Source organism: Leptidea sinapis, chromosome 9 (assembly GCF_905404315.1).
Source record: "Leptidea sinapis chromosome 9, ilLepSina1.1, whole genome shotgun sequence".
Lineage (NCBI taxonomy): Eukaryota > Metazoa > Arthropoda > Insecta > Lepidoptera > Pieridae > Leptidea > Leptidea sinapis.
Genome location: NC_066273.1, coordinates 10,802,904 through 10,825,638, shown reverse-complemented (window position 1 = coordinate 10,825,638; position 22,735 = coordinate 10,802,904). Strand labels below are relative to the sequence as shown.

General features: G+C 33.7%; 1 protein-coding gene across 5 annotated transcripts in view; it reads left to right on the top strand.

The window, feature by feature from the left end:
• The window catches only part of LOC126966178 (protein doublesex), a 233,394-nt gene that overhangs the window by 75,483 nt on the left and 135,176 nt on the right, over nucleotides 1–22,735 (top strand). Inside the window, exons 2-5 of one of the 5 annotated variants that reach the window (XM_050810139.1) lie at nucleotides 5,708–5,851; nucleotides 10,169–10,267; nucleotides 11,932–11,964; nucleotides 12,042–12,087. In XM_050810139.1, the coding sequence (XP_050666096.1) occupies nucleotides 5,708–5,851; nucleotides 10,169–10,263 (239 nt within the window). In that variant the 3' untranslated portion in view covers nucleotides 10,264–10,267; nucleotides 11,932–11,964; nucleotides 12,042–12,087. Of the gene's footprint in view, nucleotides 1–5,707; nucleotides 5,852–10,168; nucleotides 10,268–11,791; nucleotides 11,838–11,931; nucleotides 11,965–12,041; nucleotides 12,217–22,735 lie in introns of those variants that run through there. The other 4 variants (XR_007729675.1, XM_050810140.1, XM_050810138.1 and 1 more) reach the window with 4 other exon arrangements.

Genomic DNA, 22,735 nt, shown 5'->3' with positions numbered 1-22,735 from the left:
ATGCGCAGTTGTCTCGCAGTAAAGAAAGCAGTAAACACTCGCGAAAACGATGCTGTGCGACTTTCGGCTTTAAGTCTAAGAGCTTAAATAATTCGACAAGTTTTCTACTCGAATATGTATTTGCACAAATTAATATAATGTATAAGTATTCAATTTGGAGGTGAAACTTCTTTATCAACGTATGAGAGAAATTTTATAGCAAATCGTCATGATATTCGGTAACGCGCCATGTTGTTTTTGTTTTAAGTGCCACAGTACGGACTGACTGTTTATTAAATACACTGTCTATTCTAAGCTAATTTTTATAGTTTTAAATTATGGCTTGAGCATTTCATGACGATTTTTTTTTTCCTTTACATCAAGCAAATTAAATGAAACCTTAGGAGAAATAGCAAAATTAATATAATGGGCAAGGAAATAAATAATTAATCAACATTGTTTTCGCGTTTTTTAGAATAGAACAAAATATTATTTAAGTGTACTTTTCATAGATGGTGTTTTGCAGTTCGGTACTCATAAAATATATTTACCATTGTTTGAATAGATCTTGAAACTGAAAATAGGTATAAAAATAATGTCTACTAGATTCACTGTTCACATTAATAATAATTAATGTTTGCAATCAATGCTTCAATGGGTTTATACATTAACTGCAGATACTCATTGATTGAAAGTTTTACTTCTTACCTGTTTACACTATTACACACACCCTTATTATTATTGGAAGAGCGAATGCGAATTTGAATCTCTAAAAAAGACGAATTTTGGAACGAGACTGGAAAATTATTGCAGTCTTGTCTCGATACCTCGTGTTGAGGCGAAATACGTGTCGAATTGGTGAAAGACAAATGTTAACGGAATTAACACTCAAGAAGTCTCATAACATTTGGATTATTTAATATTATATTTCTTAAATTTGTGCTCAGTGAGCCCTAATATAATGTGGTATTGTATTTTGAGCTTAACTTCTAGTACGAAGACATAACAACTGCTAATAATGGAAATCCTAAACGGTAAACAGAATGTACTATTCTTAGCATGCATTTTTGTATTCCAGTCAAATATATATACCTATTTTTAAATAAACAGAAAGAAATCATATAAAAATTTATAGTAAGGAATTATATAAGGACTTGGCCCTAACATACTAATTTCTCGATTAGTGCTTACAATAAGAATTAACCGTTCCTTTGATAATCAAAATAAGAAACACGCGAATAATGTCGTAAAATATTGAAAGGGACCACCGGCAGAAGACCGTCACGTGACACCAGCGTGACGTTCTGTCCTCTCTGTCCTCGTATACACAAAGGGAAGTCGTAAATAGGACTGTGGAGCGGGGCCTTCTTTACGACTGATGATGGTATTATTACATTCTCTTTGTAACTAAATATACTCTTTGACAATTTAATGTACACGTGCATATGTCAAACGTTAATTTTTATTATTTAGGCTGAGATTTATAGAGCGTAGAAGACCAACCTAGCGAAACTCTCTCTAAGAAAAATGCGATTCACTCGATCTATGAAACGTGCAGTCATTGACAGATTGACAAATGACGGCTATAATCTTGTAAAATACGGAGATAGCCCAAAACCCAAAATCATTCCGTTTTAAGCAACTGTTCGCAACTTAGCCAGATTATACATCGTCGCCATTTTATTGTAATTACTATTTCAAATTTATGTCAAATCACTGCAGGTTTCATACACAAATAAATTTAAATTTTTGCTTAGGGAGTCCCGCCACTAATTACGAATTATTTACATCCTCTTTGACTAAGACTTTGCTCAGGCATGTCTAGCGAGGTAACTCGAAGGTCGTTTTGTAAACCCATAAGTCCACCATAACATCGACTTAGGAAAAACTTAGGAATGTAAGCGAAACAATAAAGATCAACAATTCACTGCGACATCACAACTGTTGTTCGACTTTTTAAAATAACCGTATTGTGTTGAGTAGGAACTTGAATTACATGGAACTGGGGATATAACGGAGTTCGGATTTAAATAAATGTTAGTGATCCTTTAATTATCTGAAATAGTGAAAATAAAATTAGTTACAAAATATATTAAAGATGGTTTTGATTTAAACTTAATTTGGAATGCTTACTACCAAAGTCACCGACATAGCCTAGATGATGGTGACTAACAATATGTATTTAAATATCAGCAAGTGCTTCCTTATAAAATTTACCCGCAAAAAGAAACCATCGAATTTTGTTTACACGTTAAATAATACAGAGATACAAGAAGTAAGTGAAATCCGTGATTTAGGTGTTCTTATCGATAATCAACTCACATTCAATTCACACATAGACTCAGTCGTTAAAAAATCTACGCAGATGCTTGGCTTTATGAGACGCAACACCAATAAATTCCGTACTGTAAAAACCAAAATACTACTGTTTAATGCTCTGGTACGAACCCATATCGAATACGCAAGTGTTGTTTGGAATCCTTTCTACAGTTTGCAGTCGCAACGCATTGAATCAATACAGCGGTCTTTTTCGAGACATCTAGCTTTTTCAACACCTGGAACATCTTATAGATGCCCTTATACCCAACGCCTCGACTTCTTTAAACTTCATTCACTAAAATCTCGTCGCAGCTACCTAGATTTATTATTTCTGCACAAAATAGTTAATAATAAAATAAATAATTCTGACCTTCAAGAATGCATATCCCTCTCAGTACCCTTTAAATACCCAAGACAGACGATATCCAAGATCTTTCACATTCCTTACTGCAGAACAAACATTGGACTCAACGCCCCCATCGTCAGGCTTTGTAGATTATACAACGAAGTTAACTCAAAAAATTCAGAAATCGATATTTTCAACGATAATTCAAAAAAGTTTGTAAAAATTCTCGCACATCAAGCTAACCTGTGAAGTTTTTTTTTCCAAGTATTATGTACCTATATCCTCTTCATTATAAAACCATATAAATTATATCCTTCCTTTATATACATTTTAGTACTTAGACATTTTTGACTGTATAAATCACTAGTTCAATCAGTTTATATAAATGTGTAATATATGTAATGTTGATGATCCAAATAAATAACTGATAGCGAAACTAAAGTGGCAGTGCACATAATACACAGATAGCCGTTGGGACAGTAAAGTCCTCGAATGACGACCATGATCTTGTCCAGATCGCCGGAATGAGTTGGATGAGGGCACCCCAGGACCGATCGTCGTGGAGATCTTTGGGGGAGGTCTTTGTCCAGCAATGGTCGAAATGATGATGATGAAAGATTGTTTTCTATTGTTAAAGTTTGCTTAATTATAATCAAGAATATCTTGTGCCTAATGAAATGTGCACTTTACACTTTACTTTCGTGTTAGCTTTAAGCTCAGCTGTCCATTTTTTTTAATGAAAATAAGGGACAAGACGAGCAGACGTTCAGCTGATGATTATCAATACGCCCTGCCCATTACATTACAGTGCCGCGCAGGTTTCTTGAAAACCTCAAAAATTCTGAGCGGCAATACAATTACGTTCGTCACCTTGAGACATAAGATGTTAAGTCTCGTTAACCCTGTAACTTCACTAGCTACGGCCCTTCAGACCAAAACACATTATTGCTTAGACATTACTGCTTCACAGCAGAGATAGGCGCCGTTGTGGTACCCATCATCTGCCGGCTTTTCGATGTTGATTTCAATTATGTTCGCATAGGTATCAATAAAAACGAGCGTTTTAATTTTATTTAGTACCTACTAACAAAATACTTGAAAATTGTAAGACAATACGATCTTAGAACTCAGTATTAATAACCCAAGTCAAGTCAAAGTCAAAGTCAAAAAATCTTTATTCACTGTAAAACTTTATAAGTTACTTAGTGCGAGTCAGGATGAAGTACAAAAGTTACAATAGCATTCAAATGAGTATAACAATATTCATTTACAAAATTTAGAACATTAATTCCAACTATCTTTATCATTCAAATAATCTTTGACAGGCTTTATAATAGGCCTTAGATGTTAATTTATTTTTTACGATACATTTAAATTTTTTAATAGGTAATATTTTAATTTCATTTGGGAGTTTATTATAAAATATAACACAATCCACTTTAAAAGATTTAGCAATTTTGCGGAGCCTAGTAGATGGAACCCTTTCATCACATCTTCCAAATATTTATAAAGCGTCACATATCTTTGTCCATATTATTGTTATATAAATCGATGTTGAGAAGTATCAACAAAGACTTCTTCATAGAAACAGCTAACAAAAGGTATTGAGTTCAAACTCATTAAAGTTTTAGTTCAAAGTTTATGGCTAAGTTTAGAAGTTGGGTTATTAAACGTGGCTTTGTGAAGTCGGAGAACGTGTCCATCCGTGGCGTGGCGTTTTATTGCGTGAGCCACATTGTCACGAAACACGCTTGACTTACGCTTGCGTAAATGATTTTATTTTAACAACGACTATTTAGGTCTCAGTGAACTTTGAAACGATTTATAAAAACACAAGCTACGTCTTACAACCGCGACCCGTATGTCACCTTGTGTTAGTGTGGGTGCCCTGCCCAAAATGGAGGTAAACAGTTAACCTCATTTTTTTTTCTACATTTTCACAACTATCACAGTCCATCTTACTCAGACTTACACAGAGTGTTATAATTTAAATGCTAATAACCTAAATGTCGATTTTCACGCCTCTAACTTCAAAACCATAGGACTCAATTTCCTAATATGCAAATATTGGGGTTGAGCAGGTTATCAACTGTAAAGTAGATCCTGTAGATGAAGCCACAATCTGAGAGTTGAACAAAGCATACAAGATTTTATGACGATACGTCACTCGAACGGTTAGGTCAGTTGCCAGAGCACTCGCACGGAACGCGTGAGGTCGTGGGATCGAGTCCCGCATCGTTCATAAAATTTTATTCGTGTAAAAATAGTAATTGACGTCATTTAAGATTATTTGCTGTATTGACTCGGACTTGATTGGAGAACCAGAGGAATCACAGGACCTTCCTCATTGAAAGTTTCATTAACAATTGGGCGGATTATTTGTACAGGATACCGGCTAGAAGGCACAACAGCGGCGCCCTTTCGCCAAGTGTAGTGTACAAGCATTATTTGTTTTTCATAAGCATAAGCTTCGACTGCTATATCTATACATTGCCGTATTTACTCCACTTGCTTAAAATGTTCTTGGTCAATAAGCAGCAATGTAAAGCTTTTATTCACTTCAGGTATGTTGAATTTAGAACCCAATTCAGATTGTGACAGTTGCCACATTACTAAGGAGAAAAGTGTGCCTACATTGTATTTAAGCACACTTTTGCCGTTCTGTTATCGGACTGTTTAATGATATATTGTCATAATATGTGTACAGAAATTATTGGGTTAATGAGATTTAACATCTTACGTCTCAAAGTGACTTAATTAATACGCTCTGCCCATTACAATGCAGTGCCGCTCAGGATTCATGAAAAACCCAAGAATTCTGAGCGGCACTACAATTGCGCTTGTCACCTTGAGACATTAGATGTTTAGTCTCATTTGCCCAGTAATTTCACTAGCTACGGCGCCCTTCAGACCGAAACACAGTAATGTTTACACATTACTGCTCAACGGCAGAAATAGGCGCCGTTGTGGTACCCATAATCTTGCCTGCCACTGGTATTCCTCCTTTTGCATTATGAACTACTGGTAGAATGTCATTAACAATTATTATTTCTTTCTTTTCAGCCGTGTCACTAGAATCACTAGTAGAAAATTGTCACAAGTTATTAGAGAAATTTCACTATTCCTGGGAGATGATGCCATTGGTCCTTGTCATCCTCAACTATGCGGGGAGCGATTTAGAAGAAGCTTCGCGGAAGATCGACGAAGGTAAGTCTTATATTATTATGCTGGGCGTTGTTAAAGACTGGGATTAAATATGGCTTTAGTCAAATCTAATCCTGTTCTTTAACTGTGTAATTAATGAACGCGAAGTAAAGTTAATCCAAATTTAAAAGATTTTCGGCCTTACAAATAAACTTGGTATAAAGTTATAACTGATAGTAAACAAAGAAAATGCAAAATGTTTACAATATCGTTGACAACACTGTCAATACAATGATAATTCTGAAGTTTTCTAAATGACAAGCTGCCTTGCAAATAAACGCGGGAAATGTTATACGTCAGAACAAACCATTCGTAAGCAAAATGTCTAATTTGTAAACGTTTTACATATTCTTGGTGTATGCTTAGTTATAACTTTATGCCAATTTTATTTGTAAGGCCGTTTGTGTTTATCTTACCTTTGTCACAACAGAATTACATAGTAGAAGTAATTTTAAACTTGGAATAACTTGATATTGCGTTTATTAATATGGCTATATGCGTTTACGCTTTATGCGAAAATTTGTCAATCATTTTCAATTGTTAGCAATATGCTACTTATCATCTAGGAGGCGATCTTCAAAAATCTAAATTGTAAAAAGTATCAATTTCCTTCCGTTCAAAATAGATTCATCATTTCAAGTATTTATTTTTTCAATAATAACGTTAGTCTGTTCTTGTAGTTGGCCTCTTTATAACATTATAATAATACATTGTCGAGATGAAATACAAATCTTGCAAATTTGCAAGTTCGTTCTAGACAGAAACCTTACCTGTGAATCAATTAGCTTTTAAATCGATTTAGTATTCCGATGAAATACTTATATAGAGTCCTTAAATTGTTAAATATCTGATACCATCCCTCATGAATTAATAATAATGGAAATAATCGTTAAAAATACTTTGAAAGCTTATCTAAGTATTGAATCTGCTCTTTTACGAAACAAATTGAATATTGCCCAGAGGCGAATGAGAGAAGAATGTTCAAAATACTATCTTCGCACCTCAATAAGGCTACTGGAAACCCAAGCGCTGGCAGCTATTTCGGTCAACGGATCAGCCTTGCTATCCAACGCGGTAATGCTACCAGTATTCTTGGTACGCTTCCACGTAATGATAGTTTTAATTTTATGTAGCCATAGTATTGTAAATATAGTAACAAGATTTGTTTTGTTTGAATAATAAACCGACAAAATTTAATGTACAAGATTAATTCTACTGCATGCCATTAAGCACGACCTTAAGATTTGCTAAAATGAAAAAAATATTACATAAATTATTATTAGGTACTATCCAAAAATAAAAAAGTATAAATATTTCTTGTTTATACTTAATTAGTTTTATTACCAATTAATTACAAGCAGAAGATACAAACTAGGTTGTTTACGTTCAACAAATTTTTAACAAACTTCGTAAAATTCGAACGGGGATCTCAATTCATCTCTACTTTTAGCGACCCAATTTTGAACTAAATTTGACGTTGGTCAAGTAAGATATATTTTACAGTTTATCTAATACTAGCTGACCCGACAGACATATGCTCTGTGCATTATAAATAAAATACTATTTCTTTAGGAATTTGTCAATAATATTTCATAACACCAAGAATTATTTTGTAAAATATGCTCCCTGTCAATGACATTCTATATTATGTATAGAACGTCATTGTTCCCTGTTGTTAACTATAATGAAATTGTTTCACAGCAGAACTGTCAAACCGTGCGTCAATAAATTCTTTCATAGAAAAAATGTCCATACAAAACAAATATTGGAAATAAAAATAATTATGGGTCCCAAATCGAAATAAAAACTATCCTATCTCTCAACTTGGACTAAACTGCACTCCATGAAGTAAACCCCATTAAAGTCCTTTCATTAGTTTAGGAGTTCATCGCGGACAAACAACGTGACACGAAATTTATATATTTTACAGCTTTGCGTGCCTTCTAGACCCATATCTCTAAGATTATCCGTCCGTTTGTTTGTCAGCGATTTGTATCTCATATACCGTAATAGTTTGTTGACAACTGAAATTTTGAAATATTGTGCGTTACAACTGCCACTATAACAAAAACAAACAATTTGGTGAATTTCAAAAGGTCGGTCATGATATTTAAAAAAATGTTACTTTTTTATGTACCTATGTATATTTAAAATACACAGTGTAATAAATCTTTTAATTTGTTGTTTTATAACAAAGCTAGCTGACCTGACACACGTTGTTCTGTACATATAATAAATAAAATACTGTTTTTTATGTACTTCACAATAATATTTCATAACATCAAGAATTATTTCCTAAATTATTCTCCCCTAACCGTGCGTCAATAAATTTTCTCATAGAGAATATATCCATACAAAACAAATATTGGAAATATAAATAATTATGAGTACCAAATCGATATAAAAACTATCCTATCTCTCAACTTGGACTAAACTGCACTCCATGAAGTTATCCCCATTAATATCTGATCATAAGGTTAGGAGTTCACGGGAAACAAACATCAGGACACTGGATTTCTGTCTGAAACGAAAGTACATCAATCGATTATTTAAAACTAAATATTTCATCTCAATGTAGTTATTCTTCTTTATAATGAATTATTATTATATAAATTTTTTAATACTTATCCTTGGGAGTTGAAGCAGGGACTAATTCCTTTGATTCCAGAGCTATTTAAGTTACAAATAAGCTTCAGTCACAGATAGTGCAAATAATTTTTGGGGTGTTTGACGTTCTATAAACAACTAGACTCCATATCACCAGTGGGAGGCTCCTTTGCACAGGATGCCGGCTAGATTATGTGTACCACAACGGCGCCTATTTCTGCCGTGACGCAGTAATGTGTGAACATTACTGTGTTTCGGTCTGAAGGGCGCCGTAGCTAATGAAATTACTGGGCAAATGAGACTTAACATCTTATGTCTCAAGGTGACGAGCGCAATTGTAGTGCCGCTCATTATTTTTTGGCTTTTCAAGAATCCTGAGCGGCACTTCATTGTAATGGATAGGACGTATCAATTACCATCAGCTGAACGTCCTGCTCGTCTTGTTCCGTATTTTCTTAAAAAAATATCACCTATTAAATATCGTCTTATACAGATAACATTAAAACATTCAGTAATGTTCAAAGTCTATGAACGAAAACTCTGCCTAATAGACGCGTAGGCAGTGTTTTGCTTCGGACGATTTTTGACTGTGATTGGGGGTTTATTTGTTTATTTTACTTCAATACGGAGCCAATGATCTTTAATGCCTTGTTTTGACTTCCAGTGATAATGCAACAGCAGATTGTTTTTATATTTACTTAGTTGAACAATCTACAACAATACTATATATACCTACTTAAATATATTTCAAACATATCAAATACAAGTAAATAGTAACGTTTTAATATTCTGAATTCTGCGAATATTTATTTAGTTGAATAATCAGTGACAGAGTAATTATTTGATTAGTATTTTATTATAACCAACAAGATGTCAGATCCCTTCAGACGAGATATCTAATTCGTAAAATCAGTTTTTACCAACGTTTTAATATCATTGGATAGACACGTCTAGATAGACTATTACAGCTGTGAAAACGTCGAAAAAAAATTGAGTTTAGGAGTAACCTCTATTTTGAGAAATGCACGCACAATAACACAAAGTGGCCTGGCCATTAAAACCGGCCTGTTTTTATCAGTTGTCTAACAGCAAGAGACTCTATCTAGACGTATAAATTATCTATGCTTTTTCTAATGTTACCGCATTTTTATTCGAATATTTCGTTATAATCCACATATAAATTATTGAATATATGCAAACTCTCACAGATTATTCAACAAATATTTTGATGTTTCAAGACTTAACTTATGTATATATATGTACTATGTAATTTGAAAGAAATAACTCATAGCGATTATCTTTTTATCGTTATATTGGAATACAGAAAAATACAGATTAAATTTAATTAATACTGTTGCGTAAAAAAAATTAATACTTTGTTCAAATGTGTTGTTACAGTCGTCATTTAATAAACCTTAAGTTTTATTAAAGTAATATATACTTTAAAACTGTATTGTAGATGACACACAATGGACGCAAACAAGACGATTATTAAAAAAAATGATTAACTGACGACAAAATTGAAAATACACGACATGCAAACCTTGAATACGAAAAGCCAACAAGAGGTCGCATACGTGTTAAATTACTGGCAACACTTCGTGAACTGCCTAAGGCCGTTTGTGGGTAAAATTCTTATGTTGGTATACATAAATGAGTTATTTCTTTCAATATTGCGCTGCGAATGTACGTAACGCTGGCTTTTGTCCCCAGGAAAGATGATTATCAACGAGTACGCCAGGAAGCACAATTTAAACATCTTTGATGGTCTCGAACTACGGAACTCTACTCGCCAGTACGGACTTTAATACAGTAATATTAGTTGTTTCATTACACATACACACACTCACACACACTACTCACACAGCCAACATGCAAATGAATAAATAAATTAGTTCCTAAACTTACCCAAACAAGCATTTCCAAAAAAAGTGTAAAACAATCGTCTGTTTTCCTTCCGATATATTTATCTTTCCCTGCAATTATAATTTTTGTTTAATTTTTTTCTCCCCTGTCCACTGTTCAAGAGCAACTCATCAAATTCCTACATTTTCAGATTATGAAAATAAATTTCAATAGGTCTCTATTGTTTCAGCATAAACTAAAATTATTTTTTTCGTTCCAAAAATCTTATATTATCACTTATACGTTAAAAATTTCATGAACTTCAATCCATTGAATAGTATCTCCTATATTCAGTGTTTTCATGTTTTCTTTGTTCAATAAAAATCTTTCGACATCATTGAGATGTTCGAATTCCTTTCATTCGTTCAAGACAATTATTTTTTTTTTTCAGTCTTCAACAAAGAGAACATTTCTCTTTCTTACTACACTATGACATCATTGTCCATTATTCACAAATAGTGGAATTACCACCCAACTAAAAACTAAAAAATTAAATAAAAAAAAAACATACTCTTAACAGCTATCTTACCAAAATGCACATAAACACAGGAGACACGTTTGACAGCAATAACATTTGCATAAATCTTTATGGACTCTGACATTCAAAAGGACAATTTGTGTAATATATATAACTTGCCACATGAAAATTGAAACATGAAATTAAAAAAATTGCTACCAGAAAGTAAATACAGAAAAATGATCATCACTGAGGTTATTTATCGATATAGAATTGTAAGATTTGTCTTGTCCAAAACTAATAGGGAATACTGCTGCCATGTATAAGATAGATTTCAACGACTTTTAAAATTGAGAACTTTCTTCAAATTGTTTAAAATTATATTGCATGATTTCGATTATTAATGTGTAATCTTTATCCTGTCCAAAATCCGAAATACTCTACTTCTTGCAGAAAAATTGGCAACCCTAGCGATTCTAGTTCTTTCATTGATAAGTCAGAGCTCACAGAGATCTATGCGCCTTTTACACTGTTTCTAACAGTTCATCAATATCTTTTGCATACTCTATTTTGATTGGTAATGCGTCGTGTTTGTTAAGTTTTTTGGTAGATGATAAAATAATGTCTTCATTTTAAGCTATATTGCTCTTAATAACCAAATTAATTGAGGTCTAGTCTTAAAAAGCCAGGCAAGCACGATCATAGCCGCTAAACATCAGAGGCCGTTTTTCCTAATATTGTTACTATTACAATATTAACTATGGTTAAAGCATGTGAGTTTTAATTTACTAGGTTAGAATTAATATTATCAGAAGTAATCGCTTTTAAAAATTATTAATTAAGTGTACATTGACTTTTAGTATTGTTTTGTACAAAATTCTGCAAATCGAAGTTTAACTAACTAACACATGTTGTTAATATTTTAACCATAGTCTGTGAAAACGGCCTTTGTAACCAGTTCTTATGCTTCTCAGAAGAACACGATTGTTTAAACACACAACTATGTAACGGAGATGCAACAATATTGCTTACATGTACAATATGAGAAGTTCAAGTGGTTCAAGTAAATCAGTAAACACAAACACACTAACCAGTAGTGATTTCCGCTTTGCAGTGACCGGACGAAGTTGGAGAAATTCGATACATAGTATATGCCAGTGACATAAATAGTGATGTGCCAGTGTTCTCAATGTTATATTTATTTTGTGTTATTTTCTTTTGTAGGAAAAGGCTGAGCGAAATTAATAATATAAGTGGTGTACTATCTTCATCGATAAAGTTATTTTGCGAATGATATTTATTTTACAAGTGCGGTGTTTTGTTGTGGACGTGGCGTGCTGTGCGATTCTATGTGTTGCGAATAGCATGGGACGCATTGGAGACAGATCTGGAATTTCTGGTAAGTTTTATAGGCTAAGTTGTGATTATTTTTATGTAATACAATCAATCCTAGACGACAATAATGTATGTATTTGATTGCATTAATTATTATTTTTTTATTCTTTCATTTTAGAGTGTATCACACCACACATAGATTAATTAAAACACGTGTTATTTTGACGAAATTGTAAATATATATTGCGGATACTCATTTATGTACAGCAAAAACCGCGCTTATGAATCGCGCCAAACTATCAGCAACTAGAATAATTACTTTCTCAACAAACCCGCGGAGCCTCGTTATAGAGATATATAAAAATGTTTATTTTCAGAAGTAATTATTGTTAACTCAGTCAAAAAGTCTTTAAAAAAAAATATACTTATTAAAATGTCATATTCATTAATCAGGTTTATTCTTAATCTCACGTTAGTTAAAACACAACTGGTGGAAACGAGCCTTATCTATCTGACACGAATGCTAACGAACTAAATTAAAAGTTCGAATAATCAATAACATTTTTTACGAGACAGATTGTCTAATTAAAACAATATCATAACCCCAGATAGCAGTTAATAAGTTTTTATACCACAAAGTAATTACTATTGTGGCTTGATCCAGTGTAAATCAAGTTTTTCTTGTGAAACGAGGATTACATAGCCGGTAATACAGACATTTATATTACGATTAAGTCAATAAAAATAATTATATGTATGTTCCACCTTCATTAAGTTCGGATCTTTGGTATCAAAAGTAGATATGCTTAATTAAAATTGAGTTGTGTGGGAATCTAGCAGTATTACCTATGCATAGGCATGTGTTATTTTAGGCACCTACCAATATTTCGTTATTAAAATTTATTGAAGTAGGCGTTACTTTGCAGAAATAGATAATTGTTCAAATGATTTGAGTTTTCTTTAGTGTTAATTCCACCAATATTTGTCTTTAAACAATTCGACACGTGTTTCGCCTCTACACGAGGCATCCTCAGGACATGTTGAGTCGCCAAAATCTGGCACGAGACTGGCTGAAAATCGTAACCAGTCAGCTACGCTTGGCCTTAGCTCCTCAATATTGTAAATACTAAACGCACATATGGACAAATTAAAACTTGTCACCTGTTATGTCGTCTACACGTTTGTATATTGAAAATTTATGGTTTCGACTTGTCTAAGCAACAACTACCCTTTAATATATAGAAACTTGCTACCTCGTCTGGTTACAACAATTACACACCTGCAAAATTATAATGTATACGATACCAATCTACACCACCCATATGATAAACTATAGTGAATTTGCATTTTATTTACCTGGATTATATTTAAAAGTTCCATTCGTACATTTCTTTGTTCTCCAACCGAGCCGTAACTTGCTCCTTTACGACTTTATATATGCAATTATAGATTGTAAAAATGTGCAGAGAAATGCTCTGGGTTGTAAAATCCTGGCCGCAATCAGCGTGTAGGCAAATTGTATGCGAATACGCAGAATTCTTCACTTTTAATACAATTATGTTATATGGAACTTTATAACTGCAATGAATATGAAATAACGTATTTCAACGGAAAAGGCTGTTTGGGGAATATGTAAAAGGCCTAAAAGGGCATTTATTTTCTCAAAATTGATTCCTTTAGAATTCTTTTTGATTTCATTTCTAATAATTACTAGATACTACGACCGCTTCGGAAACAAATGGCGAGAGAAGAAGCGGCGCAAGAAACTCTCCCAGCATTCTTTTTTTGCGTTCTTTTCAATAGAAATATACAATATTGTACAGTCATTTCTATCGCTATAAAATAATCACAATCTAGTCCCAGGCTGTCCGATCATTTAGATGTTCAGCAGTGGAGTAAAAGGATTTACGACAGAGCCATTTTTTTTATAAAACTTTTAAATTTATATAAAAATAATGCCTGAACAGTGGCTGGGACTTTGTTATAGAAGTGTATACATTTACCCTTAAAGCTATTATGTATCTTATGAAGCCTACTAGAATTAGTTACAAGCAATCCCTTATTTCTAGTGTTATAATAATGAAAATAACTATTAAGAGCAAAAAGGTGACGATTTTTGTGAACGTATATTAAATTCTATATAATAATTAACGTTATACGACTTACAATATACTACCATGTGTTTTTTTTATATAAGGGGCCAAACGGGCTCCTGGACATCCGCAACAAGAAGTGTCAAGATCTGCGTTGGCGGCCTTTAAGGTAGGAGTATGCTCTTTTCTTGAAGGTCCCTAAGTCGTATCGATTCGCGAAAACAGCAGCTGGTAATTGATCCCACAAAGTGGCTGTGGTAGGAAAGAATTGAAATGGAATGCTAGACGTCAACGCGATGCGGGTGCTATTTTGCATTTTGATGTAAAAAAAAAATTATTGAATTAGGCGTTACTTTGCGGAAATCCATAATTATACAAATGATTTAACTTTTCTTTAGTGTTAATTCCGCCAATATTTGTTTTTAAAACAACAAAACAACACGTGTTTCGCCTCCACACGAGGCATCTCGTCTTCTGCTTACTCTTCGCCTTATTTCACCGCCTTATGCCTCCACATTGGAACATCGGGCTGACAGGTCGTGAACACCACGGTGTATGGGCTAGTATATTCTCAGTCTTAGTATGATTGGAACTAACTTTAGACGTTATTATTTATTAGAATTCGATAAGCCTTTTTGTCAATAAAGGTATCATTAGGTTGTGGGTTCAGATCTGTTATACGAGGCATCTTTAATTTTTTAAATTGAATCTATCCATTCAAATTAAGGATATATAGCAGCCTAATAATAGTACAGAGATGATTGATCGTGTAATTAATGTTTAATTTGATACCCGCGAGTTATAATGGGGTCAGCTCGCCATCTTGATGACGTCACAGAGACGAAAGGTCGAGTCAACTTCAAAAATCAACAAACACAAAAATCGCTTGCAGTAATATAGATATTGTAGACTGCTTGTTAATATGACACGGTTCCGTTCTTGAACCAACGTGCGCGGGCTATACGTAATTAAATTCTGCATACGATGCAATCTCACTATTAGATCGGATTTTGTTTATAGCCGACTTCAAAAACGGAGAAGGTTCTCAATTTGTTTGTTTGTTTCCTCAACTTTCGACTGGACTTAACTTTCGATTTAGATGATTCTTTCCTATTTCAATTTGGCCAGTTCTGACAATGTCATAAACGAGAAAACCATATAAATTTTAAATTTGCATTAGTTATATGCACGATAAATAGAGGATTAACTCAATATCACGCCAACCGTTTTTGAATCGGCGTCAGCCAAGTTAGGTTTGTAACTACATACATAATTATAAGTGAGCTGTGCTTGTGTACATGCGCGACGTGACGAGACAAGAGGCGAGAGCAGGGCCGGGGCGGGAAGACACCGATACCAAAAATAACAATATTTGTAACTAGTGCCTACATTGTTGTAATAATTTGATTGACTTTTAGGTAGTCTAATATTTTTCATTTCATTTTACTTAGGAGAACTCTAAAAAATAATTGATAATTAAGTTGTAGAAGAATACGCATTTTTTTTATATTTTAGTGCATGTTATACCTATTGTTTTGGAATATTTAACATTGTTATTTTCAATTGGTTATTTCAAGCTAAACCTACAAAACTAAAGTTAGAACATTTAAATTGTAAACAGCAAAGGTATAGTTTGCAGCGGTAAGATATTATACTGCCTTTGAATAAGTTTAAATTTTTGATGAAAATTGCGGAGTCTTGTTAAAGGAATGTGTCCAATTTCAGTCTAGTAGAGACAAAATTGTAAGACTTATCGGTTTGAACAGATTTGATACGGGCATGTTTGTAAATATACTTGCCCGCCCTGCATCTAAGGATGCCATAAGTCTGTTTGAGTCCATAAGTCTTATTTGTTGAACACTATTGATATAACTTGCTTTTCCTTTTTTTAACTTTTTTTTAGTTTGTTAAGTTAAGAATTTTGTTTTTCTTTTGTCTTGTTAATGTACTTAGATTATAATGGGGCTGACATGTACATACGTATAAACGCCCCTAAATCAATAAAGAAAAAAAAAGTTATTGTACGTCTCAATTGCTCTTCTATTTTATGCTGAAACAGTAAAACAACCTACCGCGAAGCAAATAATACGTAGTAAAACACCCAAGAAGTTTTTATTGTAAATACATTGTTTTAAATGTCATAGAATTTATAAAAACAATACCATTAAAAATCGAACTGTCATTTTAAAATGAACTTTATTTTATTCCCGATAAAGTACTGTTTGAACGATCTCACTTGCCACATTAAACCATCATAGTTATTTCCAATTACTACCGAGTGTCGTAAAATGATAATGGCACTTTTACCAATAGGAGGGTTGTTGTAAATGATTCCTAGAGTCTTTCCCGACCACAAAACTGATTACCCGTATCCCGTATGCTTATCTAGACCACTAAGGTAAACTTTGTAATGGCTACGACTGGTGTGGTCTTGCAATACGAAATAAAATATTATTCTACCTTAGCATAAACACTTGGTCTATCAGATTTTTTGATGTCAAAACTTCAATACGCACGTTGGGCACTTTTTCAATGTGTAAAAAGCAATCAACTCAAATGACCGTCACGTAAAATAGTATAAAGCATAATATATATGTTAAATAGTTTGATATATTTTAGTTTTATATTTTTAGTGATAGACCATGTATAGTAACTAGACTAATTAAAAGCTTCCGTCTCACTCACACGAGAAAAAGAAAAACTTATTCGAGTCTTATGTAAAGAAATGAGATAGTGTGATTAGATCTTTTGTTTCGCCATGCGTGCCGGTTTTTTCAAGGTCAGCACACCCGGTGTGCTAAACAAACTTGACAGCGCTGCACAGATATTTTGTTTACTTTTATTTGCGTCTATAAAAATAAGCTATTATTGTTGTGAAACGTGTGAAATATCCACTATTTATTCAACATCAATGACTTATGACATATTTATGTAGAATCGAAGGAAATATGGTGCGTTGTTGTAGGTAGTGAAAGAATACTTGTGTTATATAATGTACCTATATATAGCATATTATCTCTCTCATGTTGGACACCCCAAACCGATGTCTAGTTATATACTTGGTCTATGTTTTTAGTTAACTTTTGGATCTGGAGTTCTCAATATTACAATTTAAGATGACAACATCAAGTGTCAAATTTGTTCAAATCGTACCTAGTCGTTTGAGGTCAGTTTCTAAATGTGTCTTCCCAGTGGGAGGCTCCTTTGCACAGCAAGCCGGCTAGATTATGGGTACCACAACGGCGGCAATTTCTGCCGTGAAGCAGTAATGTGTCAACATTACTGTATTTCGATCTGAAGGGCGCCGAAGCTAGTGAAATTACTGGGCAAATGAGACAGCATCTTATGTCTCAAGGTGACGAACGCAATTGTTGTGCCGCTCAGAGTATTTGGATTTTTCAAGAATCCTGGGTGGCACTGCATTGTAATGGGTAGGGTGTATCAATTACCATCAGCTCAACGCCCTGCTCGTCTCGTCCCTTATTGGGATAAAAAAAATGTTAGGTCCTGTAAAGTAATAATGGTTTCTCGAGACTCGCCAGTAGAAATGTCGCGTGAAAAAATGTTTCTCTCCGAAAAATCGCACCCATGAGATTTTGTTTGTATCCGAAGAAGTCCGTATGCCGTAACGGTAATTTCATACTTAAACTCCTAAAGAAAATCTTAGCCTGTAGTTTCTAACTTGGAGCGACTTAAAAGTTTACTTCAGGCTAGCGAAAGTCTCTAAGATAAAAGCGATTCACTCGATTGTATAAAACGTGCAGTCATTGATAGATTGACAGATGACGGCTATAATCTTGTAAAAAACGGAGGTAGCCGAAATCCACTTCGCTTTAAGCAAATGTTCGCTTTAAAATTTAGCCGGATTATACTTCGTGGCCAATCGCGATACTACTATTTCAAAATCATGTCAAATGACTGAACGTTACATACTAAACTAAATTTCAATTTTTACTTAGGCAGTCGCGCCTCTTATTACGTAGTATTTACATCCTCTTTGGTTTACTTGTTGTTTACTCTTAAATCTTGTTTACATTCGCTGTAATTATGATCCATTACTGTATAGCTTTCTGACTGCAATAGACAATAAAAACTCATCGCAAATGTGTCTGTAATATTCAATATAACTCAGCCATTTTCACATTATCTTTTTCCGGTATTTTGTCAACATTGTAGAGTTTTGCTATCTCAACCGCACACGCGAGATATCCATCCGTGTGAGAGGGACGGCAGTATGTTTTACGATAGTTCGCGAATAGCTTAAGGGCCCTAAACAATTTCATTGCTTATTTTGTCCGGTAACTAATTTTACGCAACATATTGTAGGTTCTTAGAAGTCTTGTGAGTGCGAAATTTTATAGCTTTTATGAGTATTTTACTATTGTAAAAGTTTATGCATTATTTTAAACATTTGCTAGCAATACGATCTGCTAAGAAGAGCTAATTAATTATCTATTAGTTAACGCGACATCGCGACATTTATAACGAATTCGGCGAAAAAAAATAGCTATGAAGAAATAGAAAATTAATAAGGTTGATATATTGTGGCGTAGCGAATGAATGAAAAAAATATGGGTTGCACTCCAGGAAGAAGTGAAAACTTGAACATTAACGTTGTGCATTTTTGAACATTTTGGAAATGCTTTATTTATCAGTATAAAAGTACTTGCATTTATGTGGTAATATTGTATTTAAATATTCATTTATTGCGCTATCGTACACAAAAATGACAATTTATATTACATAAAAAACATTGACAAAATTAATCACTCAGAAAAATCAAGTGTCATCCATAATTTCAACGACTGTCTTACGAATTTTTAATCACGCCACGTGTCCTGACGCGAGTTTAACATTTTATTTCCATTCCAAGAAAAGTGCTCAACGCCGCTATAGAAATTTTCACTTCTAAAAAACTTTTTTTTTAATGAAAATAAGGGACGAAACGCGCAGCAACTGATACATTACAATGAAGTGCCGTTCAGTATTATTGTGAAAAATTCTGAGCGGCACTACAACTGCTCGTCACATTGATACATAAGTTGCCAAGTCTCATTTGCCCAGTAATTTCACTAGCTACGGCGCCCTCAGGCCGAAACACAGTAATGCTTACACATTATTGCTTCACAGTAGAAATAGGCGGCGTTGTGGTACCCATAATCTAGCCGGCATCCTGTGCAAACGAGCCTCCCACTGGGAAACTATCATTCGACGTTTTTTTTATTCATGCACTTATTAACAGAGTTAATTACAAGTACTTAATACCTAAATTACCGCAATTGTTAGGCATAAAGGCATAAAAAGCATAAATTTTCTCAAAATTGATTCCTTTAGAATTCTTTTTGATGTCGGAAACAAATGGCGCTCTGAGAGAGAAGATGCGCCGCATGAAACTCTCCCATAGCGTTAAAAAAGAATTTTTGCTCATTTCAATAACAATAAAATCAACATAATCTAGTCCCAGGCTGTCCGATTATTTAGATATTCAGCTGTGGAGTAATGGGACTTACGACAGAGCCATTTTTTTATAAAACATTTAAATTTATTTATAGATAATGCCTGAATAATGGCTGGGACTTTATTATAAAAGTGTATTCATTAACCCTTAAAGCTATTATGTATCTTATGAAGCCTACTAGAATAAGTTACAAGCAATCCCTTATTTCTAGTGTTATAGGTTATAGGTTTTAAGCTTTAACATATTATGTAATTACAGTAATAGGCAGTAAGCAAGTATATTTAATACAATATACATACTTAAACATACATAGATACAAATAAACATCCATGACTCGGAAACAAACATTCATATCATATCATAACATCATATAAATGATTGCACCTAATGGGGTTCGAACCCGGGACCTCTAACTCAGTAGTAGGCAGTGTCACTGGCCACTGAGCCACTGGGTTGTCCCCTATACCTCAGTAGTTAGTACAAATAAACTTGATATAAAGTTATTCCTGAGACTAAACCAAAAATATACAAAATGTTTACAAATAGACATTTTGCTTATGATTGGTTTATTCGGTAGTATAACATTTCCCGCGTTTATTTGCAAGGCTGCCTGACATTCGAAAGATTTCAGAATTATTTTCTTGACAGTGTTGTCAGCGATGTAGTCAACAGATGTAGCAGATACTAAAAGATAATGTAAATACTACGTAATAAGAGTAGGGATTGCCTAAGTAAAAATTGAAAATTTGTTTTGTATTAAACGTGCCGTGATTTGACATAAGTTTGAAATAGTAGTAATTACACTATGTCGACGAAGTACAATCCGGCTAAGTTTAAAAGCGAACAGTTGCTTATAACATAGTGTATTTCGGCTATCTCCGTTTTGTACAAGATTATAGCCGTCATCTGTCAATCTATCAATGACTGCACGTTTCATACATTCGAGAGAGAGTTTCACTAGGCTTCAGTTAGTCTTTACTGCTCTTTATTGTATCGTATGTACTGGCCCTAAGCCGAAAACCATAAACAACTTTGACCCTCTGAATGTCCTGACACCTTGACACGTAACGTAATCCGACCTACTTGGCTTGTGACACTCGCTCTTCGCGGCACTATTTTTACGTGCAACTTGATGTAAAAGCTTTGTGAGCGATGAGTACTTTATCTTGTGGGTATATAAGGAGACTGCTATCACCTCCAAATGTTTTGAGTTTTCTTGAGTGTTATAACAATATTCGTCTTCAAAAAATTTGAGACTGACTAAGAGTCTCGTGCCGGAGTTCGGCGAGTAAATATCTCCTGAGGATGCCTCGTGTAGAGGCGAAACACGTGTCGAATTGTTTGAGGTAGAATATTGGCGGAATTAACACTCAAGAAAACTTCAAACATTTGCATACTTATGGATTTCCGCAAAGTAACATAGGCACATAATATATATATAGTTCATAGGCACATAAGTGAATTTGCCAGAAACTGTCATAACCATAATGTTATCACCAGCAACAGACATAAACTGATGATGCCTACTACTCGGCTAAGTCGAGTTAGTAAGTCTTTTGTGGGGCGATGTATATGCTTTTACAACAAGATCCCAAAAAATGTTCAAAACAAAAGTATTACGTTATTCAAAAGAATTGTTAAAAAACGTTTGTCTTGTAAAGGTTACTATAACATAAATGACTTTCTTAATGATACCACAGATTGGGAATAGAGCAACCGCCCTCAGGCTATTAAATAAAAAGTTTAATTGTACAATGTTACTTTAATTGTAAAACATATTTGTGAAGTTAAAAGCTAGTTATTATGTATTTATTATAAATGTAATTAGCATGTTAATATAGACCAAAAATACTTGTATTTCGTACTATTTACCTTGCGTTGATGAAGTTTATGTCTTCTGTGGTGTTGTCTTAACCACAGACCATATTTTAATTATATATTTTTAGTTTGTAACAATTGATGGCTAACACGGCCCAAAAGGAGGACTATTTTCTTGCAGCCGCGTCAATTATAAAATATATTCTTTAAATCCTTCTTGCTCGATAAATATTTATCGTTTTAGCTGATGGCCTTGTTGCCAGTGCTATTAGCAAAGAATAAATGATAGTACAAGTACGGAAGTCTCACTCCGCGAAATCAATTAAAGAAATAGGAACTTTTGCGGTCAAAGAATAAGGTTTAATTCAGATCGCACAGCACTACATTTATATTCGCTTTTGTCGTTTGTTGCCTCTCTTTCTATTGCGTTACTCATACCTCTTCTGACGACATCATCAATCACGAATCATTGAGAGCACAATTCAAAGAAATTAACATCTTGACTGTTGCTTTTCAATATATCTTTGATAATGTTATATATGTCCATAGGGCACATAAGTGAATTTGCTAGAAACTGTCATAACCATAATGTTAACACCAGGAACAGACATAATCTTATAATGCCTACTACTCGGCTAAGTCGAGTTAGTAAGCCTTTTATGGGGCGATGTATATGATTTTACAACAAAATCCCACAAAATGTTCAAAACAAAAGTATTACGTTATTTCAAAGAATTGTTCAATAACGTTTGTGTGGTAAAGGTTACTATAACATAAATGACTTTCTTAATGATACCACTGATTGCGAATGGAGCGACCGCCCTCAGGCTATTAAATAATAAGTTTATTAATTGTACAATATTATTTTGTAAATATATTATTTGATGAAAAAAAAAGCCCGTTTAGTTTGTTACGCCCGTTGTTCTCCGTTCCGGCATTCGTTTTAGAATGGGTGGTAGTTTTTTTGAATTTAATATAGGATTGACTTTAATATCACATAATCAATAAGTGATGTCACATCCAATTTTGAATAAAAACATTTGAATTTGACGAAGATTTTTTATAAGGTCATCTTATACAAATAGCCCAGTTTATTCTATAATATAAATAGGTATGAAATCGTAATTTAAAATTAATATTCGTTCGTTGTCAAACCTACAATAGCTGCTGATAGTAGTGTATGCGTTTGAAGACCACGACATACTCAAACCTAC